Source organism: Electrophorus electricus, chromosome 7 (assembly GCF_041902795.1).
Source record: "Electrophorus electricus isolate QZ-2024a chromosome 7, ASM4190279v1, whole genome shotgun sequence".
Lineage (NCBI taxonomy): Eukaryota > Metazoa > Chordata > Actinopteri > Gymnotiformes > Gymnotidae > Electrophorus > Electrophorus electricus.
The window spans coordinates 16,003,423-16,017,500 of NC_137503.1; the positions used below are offsets into that span (position 1 = coordinate 16,003,423).

General features: G+C 38.1%; 1 protein-coding gene across 1 annotated transcript in view; it reads left to right on the forward strand.

Moving 5' to 3' along the window:
- The first annotated feature begins 5,461 nt into the window (after window positions 1-5,461).
- fam83c (family with sequence similarity 83 member C) overlaps window positions 5,462-14,078 on the forward strand; it is a 10,592-nt gene continuing 1,975 nt past the window's right edge. Inside the window, exons 1-4 of the mRNA XM_027005016.3 lie at window positions 5,462-6,487; window positions 7,340-7,507; window positions 7,632-7,756; window positions 8,824-14,078. The exon at window positions 8,824-14,078 is cut by the window's right edge and continues 1,975 nt beyond it. Of these exons, the coding sequence (XP_026860817.2) occupies window positions 5,981-6,487; window positions 7,340-7,507; window positions 7,632-7,756; window positions 8,824-9,763 (1,740 nt within the window). The 5' untranslated portion in view covers window positions 5,462-5,980 and the 3' untranslated portion in view covers window positions 9,764-14,078. The remainder of the gene's footprint in view (window positions 6,488-7,339; window positions 7,508-7,631; window positions 7,757-8,823) is intronic.

Here is a 14,078-nt window from a genome sequence, read left to right on the forward strand (position 1 = left end):
CTCCGCAATCTTGCTAAAATCCTTCCTGTTTACCATTGCTACAAATAAATGCTGCTCTGTATCTAATTATCATGTAATTTGTGATAATTAATATATAATTGGATTATGGAACTAGTCCAAGATCTGTGGTGATGTTTCTTCCCTTGTAGAGAACATACTCTGAGAAAACCTTTGAGACATGTAGGAAACATAATGTACTGGTAATACTTATATGACTTTTATGTACTGGTAATACTTCATGAACAACTAAGATAAATTCTAAATTGAAATATAACACTAACACGTGAATACTATGATAACTATATATATATATATATATATATATATATATATATATATATATATAGCCTTCACATACATATGAACTTGAGTGACATCGCAATCTTAATCCATAGGGTTTAATATGATGTCAGCCCACCCTTTGGAGCTATAACAGCTTCAACTCTTCTGGGAAGGCTTTCCACAAGGTTTAGAAGTGTGTTTATGGGAATTTTTGACCATTCTTCCAGAAGCACATTTGTGACGTCAGACACTGATGTTGGACGAGAAGAGTCTCCACTCTAATTCATCCCAAAGGTGTTAATGTCAGGACTCTGTGCAGGCCAGTCCAGTTCTTGCACACTTGCTCATCCATGTCTTTATGGACCTTGCTTTGTGCACTGGTGCGCAGTCATGTTGGAACAGGAAGGTGCCATCCCCAAACTGTTCCCACAAAGTTGGGAGCATGAAATTGTCTAAAATATCTTGGTATGCTGAAGCATTAACAGTTCCTTTCACTTGAACTAAGGGGCTGAAACCAACTCTTGAAAAACAACCCCACACCATAACCCCCCTCCACCAAACTTTACACTTGGCACAATGCAGTCTGACAAGTACTGTTCTCCTGGCAACTGCCAAACCCAGACTCATCCATTGGATTGCCAGATGGTGAAGCGCGATACGTCACGCCAGACAATATGTCTCACTGCTCTAGAGTCCAGTAGCGGCATGCTTTACATCACTGCATCCCACACTTTGTATTGCACTTGGTGATGTAAGGCTTGAATGCAGCTGCTCTGCCATGGAAACCCATTCCCTTGAAGCTCTCTATGCATGTTCTTGAGGTAATCTGAAGGCCACATGAAGTTTGGAGGTCTGTAGCGATTGACACTGCAGAAATTTGGCAACATCTGCACACTATGCACCTCAGCATCCACTGATCCTGCTCTGTCATTTCACGTGGCCTATAATTTCGTGGCTGAGTTGCTGTCATTCCCAATCGCTTCCACTTTGTTATAATACCACTGACAGAGGCAAGTTGTATTTTTGATGATTCATTTAACTACAGATAGTACTAAAAGAGACAAGGGCTTAAAACTGTTACAGAGACACCAGCTATCAACAGTAACTGCCCATCTTCAGTTTATAATATCAGGTGACTGTTTTCATGAACGAGTTAGCCTTCTTCAGACACAGTTTTATATTTGAGAAAACTTGTGAACAGTGTGTTGTCGTCCATCCCTGTTGCCAAAGGACTTGCACTGGTGAAACTTATTTTTGAGGGTCTTTTTTTTTTTCTTTCTTTTTTTTTTTTTATATACTACTATGCAAATGCACTAGGGAACTTTCTTTTAGATTTTGGCCCTGGACTACCCCCCCCAGAATTGAAACAATTCTGAAGTTTGACTCCTATGCTTATGCAGAGTCCATACTTATGCAGTGTTGTTTTGTCCTTCCAAATTTGGTTTGTTGTGGCTGTTTCATCCTAATGGCGTCTGGATGTGACATGACTATTTATAGAAGTATGTTATGCAAGTTATGAATGCTAATATTTTGTCTTAGGCTACATGGTATTTATGATTAAACATGGTATTTATTTATAATTTTTTTTGTACATTCAATTTCATGTAACCTGACCTTAGAAAGAATTTACAGACCAGTTCATGACAGACATGTCACCAGTTCAATATAACTATACTGAGTATGCATATTCTTTCTTTCTTCCTGCCCTAACAAGATTGAAAATGGAATGCAACAGATCTGTCAGTGGTGCTTTTGAAGGTTAGCGTGCTACCATTTTAAACTCTTAAAACTGACAGCACTGTTTCAGAATGTTTACATCTTTAAAGGAGGAACTGCTGGCACAGTACGCATCAGCGGCTGCAATCTCTTTGTTGTCTTTACTAAAGCTTTAGTCATGCGGAACCTTCAGTGTGGTCTTTGTGTTGTTAATGGAACAGACACACTGAGTTACTGGTAGTGCAAAGGCCAGTGGCAAATGCACTGTTTCATATAAACTGCATGCTGCATAGAGTATTGCATGTGCTCAGAAATAAAGCTCTTTGGAGACGCCCTTGAAAGCATGGTGGAATCCATTAGTGCCAAGAAATAAGGCATCTTGGCATGTGACTCACATGTCTGCACATCAGCCTGTGGCAAGCAGAAGCAGAACATGGCAGGCAGACACTGCATATTAGGCCAGTAGTGTAGTGTTAGCAGCAGAGCCAACCATGCTCCTAAATTATTGGTTTAGCAGTGTATTTATTGTGAGTTAGATCATAAAAGGCATGGAGAAAATGCCATGGGGCACTGAATACAGCCAAGTTTGATCATTGAAGCATCAATTTTATTTCATGTTATGGCAGGGACAATCATTTTTGAGCCATTGGTAGGGTATATTACTGCTATGCTCAAGAGAGCATATTAAGATCTATGACCTTTGTATTTTAATGTCACTTGGGTATAATCTTGCTGAGGCAAGTAAGCTTCAGTGAGCTGGAACTGTAGTATGTTATTGCATGATTGCATGATTTCATGAGGTCAAAGACTCTCTCTTTCTAGGCTGGTTCCCTATACACACATTTTAGTGCTACACCTACAGTAATTATCAGCATTGCATTTCACAAGTGATTAAATCAGATCCAGCAGGTCTTTATTACTGTTGACTACATTTCAGAATGGCTTGAATGAGCAAACATGCATCTTGTACTCGTTGCAGACACTAAACCATGGATCTTATTTCAACTCCAGGTCCTTTGTGACATGCTATACTTGTCAACAACCCTCCTGTTGTATATTAAATTTCTTAAAGAATTGTGGTATTTTAGCAGCTGGATGATTCCTTTCCTATGTATAGTTGCTTTGTTGGCAGATGAACCAGATTTGCTAGTTCAGGAAGGCACACAGTGTCACTGCTGCAACACGTGTTCAGAATTCACGCCGAGTTTCTCTTGCTACTGTGTTTGCGTGATAGGCAAGCTCTTCGTCATCATACTTTAGAATTCATTTCCCCTTAGGCCTTGCTCATTTCCTTGTTGCAGAACATGTGGGACTAAAAAGCTATTTACATGATTCATCTGATGCCATTGTTATGCACTAGAATTCATTTTGCATCTGCTTTTTCTTTTAAGCCACTAAGCGCTCATGATTCTTGGTCAATTCTGTGGCATGCACTGTAGTATCCAGATTACTGCAGGTCAGACACTGGCACAGTCAAGTGAAGGAGTAAACCTGATATACCACACTTGCTATGATTCCAGTAACTGCCTTGGCCTTCTACCTTTGGTTGCCCCTGTGCTGTTCTGGCTTATCATTGCAGATGGCCTTTGACTAATTGCTTTACAGTAAGAAGCAATACAAATGAGACTTCATGAGGTCAAAGACTGGGCTGCTGCTCAGTACTCTTTTATAGAGAGTTACACTTCTTCTGAAAATCTTAAAAGGGTAAGGGTTGCCCTCTGGAGGTTACTCAAGTTTGACTCAAATACACAATTCAATTCTTGACATTCATCATTGTGCAACCTAGTTTCACACGTTACAGAGAAGCCATTCTTCCCATCCTTAGATGACTATTCTCCATATACATGTTGCCTACTGTCATTTTACACAGTGCTGTATTAGAATTCAAGAAGAGATAAAAAATTGTTTGCTTGTGACCAGCGGAAGGAAAAGCTGCGTCACTCACTGGGCAGACATTCCGGCAGTGACCTTTTGACAAAAGAAAGGAAGGAAATGCACAGTGGCAAAATAAAAGAACAAGGAAAGCAACAAAGACCAGCATTAAAGCCACATGTAGGCTTGGAGCAAGGGACATTTGGTCACATTAACCATGTGGTGTATATATACCTTGTACATTATATATGTACATTACATATATAAGAGATTCTATACATCACATAAGATAGAGAGAATATATAGAATATAGAAATTCTAGGGTTTTTTTTAGCTTTTACACTTCCGCATTTTTAAAATACAGCTATTCTACTCCATTCTGAGACAAAGGAGTAACAGCTGTTCTGATGTCTATGTATAATGCCTTTTCCACCTTTCCCTCCTGTTTTGTATCTGTTAACTAGAAGAGGCCAACTCCTTTTTAGTTAATTCAGTTCCGGGGTTGCTGCTGTCATTTTAAAATTCCTTGTTGCATATTTACGAAAGTCACTCACACACTGTAATACCATGCATTTTGTAGGGTTTTTGAGTTATTCTACTGTTCTTCATGTGCTGTCTTGGTTTAAACATGCTCTGACAAGTGGATTTACATACAGATACCCTGTGAGGTGCTAATGATCCTTGGAGCAGTTATTCAGGTGTGTCAGCTTTTACTGCCTTTCCTCATCTCATGCTCCTCACTGCACCTCCACCACGTAAATGAACCCTTATACTGTCAACCATTTCACCTTATTTACTATTCAAATGAGACCTGTCTATGCACAGAGAAAAAGCAGCTTTTCAGACATGTGATGAGAGTTGGTTTTCATGGAGTAATGTAATTAATTAGCTTGTAATTAATACCACTCAAGATGTACTACATATGTACAGCATTTTAATCTACTCTCATTATTTACTTCATTTACTTTGCACTTCAATTATTTTGTATCCATGTTGCCCAAGGTAGCATGGGTTTATCTTTTCAGTCTCACTGGATATCTAGATCTAGTTTGTGTATTGCTGCTTTGAGACTGTGTCTGTTGTTTGCTACACAAATAAAATTTAATTGAACTGAACACTTGAAGCAGGCAAAGCAATTCTGAAAATGAATAAGGCACATCACCCACTCATATACAACTAACAGCTTGTACGCAGTGTGCCAGGCCTTGCACTGTAAATAAATACATTCAGAAACTGCTGACTTGGTATCAAGTTTATGAATTTATGGGCTCACTTGGACAATATGGTTTAAGCAGAACATTTCCAACCAATTGACAATAATGCTGGTTTTATCTAGATGGAGGAAAGCCAGCAGGCCAATGACTTGGCTATGAACCAAGAGGTCATATCCTTCAGCACTCAAAAGTGGTCCAGGGAAACTCTCCAAGAGAGCATCTACACATATTTGCCCAAAAGGAAAAGGTTGAGATTATCACACAAAAAATGTAGTGTTTACATTTAATTTAAATGTAAGTTTACATTTAAATCCCTACGTAAGGATGTGTTGGGAAAGACGACTTCGTCATACAGTGGTGCAGAATGGCAGTCTTATGGACATTCTGGAAAACTAAAATGTCGACCTGGCCCAGTTTCCCAAAAGCATCGTATTGTAACGATAATTCTTATTGAAACCATTACGCATTAACGTTAACTCGTCGTTATAATGATTTTGTGAAACAGGACAATCTCATTAAAACTGCTACAGCTTCAGCAGTGCACCTAATGCCTTTATCACCCTCCGGGGGTGGGGGTGAGCCCTGACTGTCGCGTTGGTGTGGTAAATTTGCTTATCCTCTCATGAGGTTGTTTTCCCTGTCATGTGAGGTAGAGGAAGAGGTGGAGTTAGTGAGAGCTGAATGCGACAGGTAAAAAGGTGGGAGGAAAAGGCGTCGAGTTTCTCAGGAGCAAGTAACAATACGAAAACCCCCGGGAATAGTGAACTCTCACTACAATGATTTGGAACAAAATCAGCTGAGTCCCGTTTTGACGTTGTTGCCAACAGATCCCTTGTTGCTGGTATATATTTGCAAACAGTCTTGTTACAGGATTAGGGCACGTTACTGGCGCAATAATGAATTCTGACGCTCTGCGACCGACACCAAACACCGGGCGTAAAGCGTTGGGTAAGCTCGCTACTAGGTTGGAGGAAGTAAAGAACCCTTGGCGACAGGTTTCTGCACTAGAACTGAGCCATAGCGAAACAGCTAGGCTTGCAACAGATGCGTTGTTAGAGTCTGGAGAAAAAGAGTATCGACGTGTGCTGAGCGAGGAAAAGGAACTAAACTTTCTCTCATCGCTTGAAATTCGCTATATCGTGGAAAGTGTAGCAAAAACCGCTAGTCCAGAAAATGGTCCTAACGGATTTGACAGAGACTGTGGAGAAGGAGACACGGTTTCGGAACTAACTTCAGGAACATACTTTCCAATGATGTCCGACGAGGAGCCTCCTGTTTTAGAACTGGGGTGGCCTGAGGTTCATAACCGTCAGGGTCCCTCAGAGACGCAAATTTACTTCCAAAGAGATAAGTCACAAAACATCAAAGACTTGATCCGATCACTTATCAATAAAGCTAAAAAGGTAAGAAAATGGTGACAATACAGTGCTCGCATGTAAATAAAGTAAATTTTGTTTTTGTTTTTTTGTGTAGCGTATGCTTTGTTTTTCCGTAATATAGACGTATAATGATTATTCACATGTCGTTTCTTGCCACTTAACCTGTGCACAAATAATTATTTCCGTCTTTTCCAGAGTATTTCTTTGTCAGTTAAGACAATGATATCAACAAACGTGATGATTATCTAGCATACTCGGGAACTAAACTGGCTTCTGTAGAAATTGTAAAGTAATAGCTCATTAACATGGTCTCCAGGAAACTGATAACAGTAAAAACCTCTGCCAACCACATACCGATAAAAACTAAAACTATTGATACATTTGTGAAAAGACTACAGCACTACTCAACCAATTTTCCCCACTTGCTGCAATAATTGCTGAGTTGTAGAAAACTGCTTGCTACCATTACTCAAACTAGTATTGATGACGTGGATTAACAAAACTTCACAATTAAAATTAATTCCCATGCAATTTTTAAACCTAAATTTGATGTATATGTTTTAATTTTACACGGTAGGCCGCAAGTAACCGAATCTATAATAGTTGACTGCATTAACTTTTTAATTAGGTTCCATAAATTTACATTGAATAGAAAATATTCCAATCAAAAACAGAAATATTAAATTCTAGACATTAACTTATTATTTATCAAATGGAGAAAGCTCAGTAGTGGTCTATCATATCCAAATGAAATATAAGGTAGGGTTGATGATCAGGTTTGAACTTTCTACATATGTGACTTGCTCAGTTACACGTAAGAAAAGAAAATTTAGTAGCCAATTAGAGTGATTAATCTACATTTCTTTGTGTGTGCAGGTTATCGCCTTGGTCATGGACATTTTCACAGATGTGGACTTGTTTTGTGATTTACTGGAGGCATCCAAAAAGCGGAAGGTTCCAGTGTATATTCTACTTGATGAGAAGAATCTTGGATGTTTCATTGACATGTGCACAGAACTAGATATCCAGAACTTGCACTTAAACGTAAGTCAAGGCAGGAAAGACAGCTGTCTTCAGAGAGATATATATATATATATATATATATACACACACACACACACACACACGCACACACAAGTAATTTTGCTAATGTCATTCTGTTTTGCAGAATATGCGGATACGAAGTATATGTGGAGACACATACTGCACAAAAAGTGGGAAGAAATTTACGGGACAGGTTCAGGAAAAATTTATGATCATCGATTGTGAGGAAGTCATAGCTGGATCATACAGGCAAGAATTTGTTTTGAATGTAATATATTGTACACCAGTCCTAATACATGTTTTGAATTAAAATAAATAACTAAAAGCAATCACAAATTAACAAGAAAAGAGATATTTAGTAGTTCAAATAGGTGTAGGCTGCATTATGTAATATATGTTGTAACAAAACTATGCCATCTTGTATAAAATTTTTTGTCCTCTAATGTGATATTAATATGGGATATAGAATTGCCTCACAAATAGACTTCTGATCTGCATTCTACCTGTGCTGTGTGATACAACCTGTTTCTGCCTTGTTTCTGTCTGTTATTGTTATGGTGTTGAAGTTTAAAACCTTCCACAGATTGTCACGTAGTAAAGTCCGGAAAGCTAGTTGGAGAATATTTTATTAACACATTGCTCATTGAGGGCATGCTTTTAAAGCATGGTGCTTATAGTGTAATTAGTGAGTAACTATATAGAGTGTGCAGAGTGGGTGTGGTTTGTTCACTAGTGTAAAAAGCTTTGTCCATATAATAGTTAGTACAGACCTGTGTTTAACTGTAGCATTTGCAGTCTTATAGGAAGCCATTTCAAATAGTACTTACTGCTCTCTAATTGCTGTGAATTATAACAAGGTAGTTTTCTGAAGAACATTATATGACCTTGTAACACGCACAACTTGTTTAAATAATGTATTCCTTTTGTTAGAATAATATAGGTTGTAATACAAAGTTTGTCTTTAATGAGGACTGACCTTATATTGCAACCAGCCTGTATCATAAATTACATTATAACCTAGTTAATGTTACAGCTCACCTATAAAGACATTTAGGTCCTGAGGAACATTGTAAACCTTCAACTGTAGATAGTGACATCTGATATGTTAAACTTTTACAACATGAACAAAGGATCTACAGAGCAGCTGCTGTGAGGATGTTATAACCTTTCATTTGTTTCATCAAGTTCCCCTATATTGTTCTGAAGATGTTTTTTGTCCCCTACATGAATTTTTGGATGGTTACGTTCTGACCCAATCTTTTTTTTCATGAGCAGTCTTTATGACATAACATTAGATTCTTCTTTCCATGTTCTAGTTTCACATGGCTCTCCAGTCAGGTGCACAGCAACATGATTTTGCACTTTTCTGGCCACATCACGGAGAGCTTTGACCGGGAATTTCGCTGTCTCTATGCTGACTCCCAAATCATAGAGCGCTTTCACAACACAGATGAGGAGGGCCTTCCCCATTACTTTTACAATATGGTGGTGCCCAACATGTATGTTTTCCAAGACAGAGTAAATAGAGAGAAAGTGAGTTCCGAAAACTCCAGCAGCCAGTCCAGCAACAGTGTGTCTAGTGTCAAAGCAGCTCCAGGCTTTGCTCCTCCAGTCTACAAAGTCACCCAGGAGAAGAAGGATTCCGGCAATCCGATCAAGGGTCAGGAGAGGAGAGACAGAGGATCGCCCAATGGTACCCTGCTGGCCCCAACAGTGGATGGCCCAGGGTCAGGAGCTGGTCCTGGCATGGAATGGGCCAAAGCAGGAACACCAGAATTCCTTCGGGCAAACCTTGCTGGACCTAAATCCAAATTCGAAGTTTCAGATTCCTATGATTACAAGAACCTCTATCAGAACTCTCCCAAATCATCCCCACATCCCCAGCTGCCCATGCAGAACAAAGTTTTTCCTAAGGTGCGTAGTCCGACAAACCCTTTCTTCAATAAATTTACAGACCTCTTTACCTCGTCTTCCAAAGAGAAGGACTCGTCTAATTTCCAGAGGTCACCTGCTCAGAGTACAACCTTTGGCGGTCCGGATCTCTCACAGAATGAGCCAGAGAGCATACAGGGACCTCCTCCACCGGGACCTATGCCAAAGGAGCGGGCAGGACCAGACACAGGGATTCTACGCCGGGATGTGAAGCGCATGACCCTGGGCCACAGCAAACTGGACCTTGTTAACCACTATAACAAGATGAACCCAAAGCAAGTTTACAGCCGTTTTGAACTGAAGAATAACAATTTACCCCACTAATGCAAAAAGTGTTACTGAGGGGTTGTTTTGCTTCTGGAAAAAGACAGAAATTTGAATATTGTTTTTGTTTTCTTTTTTTGACACCGTTTCCCAACCAACAATAGAAATAGTGACCTATAGACAGTTGTGACAGTTTTTCATGGGATAACTATTCATAAAAAGAACAAAGTATACTTTAGTGCTGTACATAACAGGCTGGTACAGTATAGCATTGCTTTCTTGGTGCATTTTTTTTTGTTTGTTTTTGTTTCTTGGTGTTGTTTCTATTTTTCTTGTACAAAATAGATGATCTTAATCTCCTATGTGGAGCTATTGTGTCCATCACTGAGTATTACATATAGCTTTATTTGAGATATTGTATTCCCAGGTTTGTGGTCTTCTGAATGTTCATGTGTATTTATACCAGACATACTGTGATCTCCATATCTGTATTGGATACATGTTTGTGTGTGTGTATCGTCTTAGGCTTATACAATTTTTCCAAATTGACAATGTAGTGCAAGTTCTCTTCTGTCTTTACACAAATATATAGCAAATATATTTTTGAGTCATTTTAACAGATTTTGCTATTTATACATAACTGGCACAGCATATCTGATGCCATCTTGAATTGAAAAAGATGGTCCTAATAGCCATTCATGACTTATTATACAAACGCATTCAGTTTAGTGACGGATACAAGACTAAAAATGCCAAACATCGGTTTGACCTTTTAGCTAGTGGCATGCCTATGATAAAAAAAAATGTAAATGAATCAGCCAGGAATTGTCAGTTTGCTCTGTGACATTTGATTTGGTACTTACCACACCTACCAAAAATATTTTAAATGTGTGAGAGTAGCATCTATGTAAAACCTTCTGAAACCTCTGTGCTGACTGTTAATTTTCTCTCCATCACTTCTGATCATTATTGGCCTTTATTAGCTAACAAATAGACAATATTGTAAAGCTGACAAATTCATTTATTTTTTCCATTGCCCAAATTACAGGATTCCTGTGATTACAAGAACCACTATCACATCACTTTTAGTAGTTATGTTACTGTATCATATTAAGTGTAAATGTCAAAACGGAGAACTATCTGAATTCTCATAATGCAGGTTTAGTGACACAGACCTAGTATCTGATCCATATACAGTATTTGCCCATAACATAAGCACTTAGAATCGTATAAACTATACTTACAATCCTCTACAGAATAATTCAACATACAGGTCAACATGCTGGTCCAGGAACACCTAACACACACATACATCTGTCAGAAAACACACTGAATTTTCTTTCCTTGTTTCTTTTTTTATTTAGTGTATTTTTATTTCCTTATTTTCTATTACATCTGTATTATTGGTGCATTGGTTGTCATGCACAGTTTTAACTACTGATCAACAGCTGACCACAGATGCATTACTGACTGGGTACTAACTAGGAGCAGGACCCCTCAACACACCACTGAAGCTACAGTGGTTATGACATGCTGCTGGTTGTTGCACTGGTATAAGCATGTCATTAAAAGTGATGGTGCTGAAGTTTTTACAAATGTCTTGATTTGCTGCTGGAGCTGAGAATGGTATGCCATCCAAAAATGTCCAGCCAGTAGTGGTTCTGCAAACAGAAACTGTCCACCAATTAAAAGCTGGGGGATCTCTAACTCAAAATGGGAATGTCATCATGCCATTTTGTACCATCTTCCTACATAGCAGAAAGGTATCCAGCTGCACCCTGACAACATGCACAGCTAAAGCAAGTGTACACAGGTATATGATCTATAAATCAACTCTAAGATGGGTGAACCTGCAAGTGACTGCATGTAAAATAAGTTTTCTCTATAAGTGGCCAGTGAGGTCCATCAGCTGTGCAAGCAAAGTGCAACTGTCCTGTTTCTCTGGAAACCCTGTGTGCTTCACTACAATTTTGAATATGTGTGTGTGTGTGTGTGTGTGTGTGTGTGTGTGTGTGTAATATTACATAATATTGAACCTTTTTGAAGCTTAATATTTAAGAGATCTTCAGTGCCAGTGCTGGAACATACATACATATTAACTCTCCATCAGACCAGAAAGCCTACATTCTCTATCATGGCTGGCTGAAAATTCTTGTAAAAACTATTTAAGCTCTCAGCCTTCTTGCAATGAAAGGTATTTTCATCTGTTTTCTGATCATTTACAGTCAGGACCTTTCTACATGATCAGTCTCTTTTGTCAGCATAACCTATTCAATTGAGTTGCATGCCATTGTAGGGAAGCTCAACCAGGCCCTAATGATAGGGTGGCATTCCCCTGAAATTGCCTTATTGTAAATGTTTAGTAAATATATCTGCTTATTTCAGCAATAAACTAAAGGAAAATGACCTGACACCTTTGAATTATTCTAAAGAATAGGAAAACATTTCAAAGGGCTTCTAGTTTTTAAAGCTAAGTGAACTTGAATGTCTGGTTGGGATAACTTTGACATGTTTGTGATGGTTTGTACGTGATCTGAAAATTATATCTACTGTTGAAAATGTAGGTTTATTTGGCAAGCTGTACATTGTTTTGGAATGTTCATATTTGTTTAAAGGCCTTACTCTACACTGAATATGCCCAGTTCAGTAGATTGTTTGTTTGATGTAAATTGCTTTATAGTCTATTAAGTGGAGAAAGTAACTCCATGTTCTAGTTTCAAGCTGAGGCTTGTCTCTGTTAGCCATTCTCAAAGTCAAAGAGATGCAGATGAGAGTGGGCAAGTGGGCTAGTGTTACACTTCCACTTTACAGAGGTAAACACTATCCTACTCGAAAGTGATGAGCAGGATAGAGGGGCTTTCTTTAATGAACTGTTTGAACTGTCAGTCATATTTGATGTCAAAAACAGATATAGGGTTGTGGTGGATCCATGGTAATGACTGTCAGCTCTTCAAACAACTTCATTAACATCTCATGTTTTCTACAATAAGCAAACCATGTCTTAACATGTTTAATTATATGTCATTTTTCTGTATATTATAATTTGTAGTATGCCTATATTGTGATAGCCCTATAGTTGAAAATTACATTTTGTAAATTTGACATGGAATTACAACAGAAATACTGAGCGCTCTGTTCTATAAATTAAGTTAATAAATATATTTTAAAATATTCCAGTATGACAGTAAATTGGTGTTGTTTACCAATTGCTTTGGGGAAACATTCATCAGCTCATAACATACAGTCAGTGCTTTATACAAGCATGTTGCAGCATTGGCCATTTGCCTCATGCATCATCACTGCTGCCTTAATCCACATAATACTGAAGCCTAGTTTCACTATATTCCAGGCTCACACACTGTTCCAAGCAAGACTAACCACAGAAACTAAATGATGAACTCTTTCACATTGCGAGATCTGTTTTGTTTATTCTTTGTCATTTAGTGCCCCTCCCTTTCATGCTTTTAATTTGCAACACTGTTGCATGGTGAGTCACTTCAAGCTCTGTACGTGTGGAGTGATTTCCATTACAAAAGTTAATGTGACAGAGAGGTAGCACACATTTGTTAACTTGGTCAGCTGTCAGAAAACACAGTTTTCTTTCCTTGTTTCTTTTTTTATTTATTGTATTTTTATTTCCTTATTTTCTCTTAATAGAATCTTCTGTGGCTTCCATTACAAAAGGGGAAAATTACACTGTAATAGTTTACATTTTGCAACAAAAACATTGAAATATTTTAAAAACAAGAAAGAAACCAAAAGTGTATCCAAATTATACTATTTTGAAATGGAGTCCATTTTTGCTGAGATAATGTGTGTAAAGCAGGACAAATATATAACTGCATACCTTGATTGTGATGAACACACTTGCTGACCCATGACATGACAGAGTTAACGCTTGTCCAGCATAATTTTGACAAAATGTATTTATGTTTGGTGTTTGTGTTATTAATCAAAACAGCGACAGAATACGACAACACATACAAAAAAAGTTGAAACTTCCATGTCTATAATGTAGCTTTCTATGATATCACTGGCAATGTACAATACTTAAGTCCTACCTTCATGATGAAAGTTTGGGAAAGTAAATTCACTGCATTGTATTAACCTAAATTAATCCATCTAGAGCAGATATTCAAACAGTGGTATGTGAAAGGGGAGGGGGTGAGAGGTAAAATAGAAAATTGCAAAAACTAAAAATTTTAATCACTCTGTCATAAGAGTTTTTATTTTCATAATCTGACATTTCTTATTTTCCCACTAATTTTTTGCATTTTGTAGGGAGGTGTGGCCACAAAGTGCCATCTGTGCGGTGAGTCTTGCAACAACTTGCAAGGAGAAGCTCTTATGGCGATGTGCTGCTTTTTATTTATTT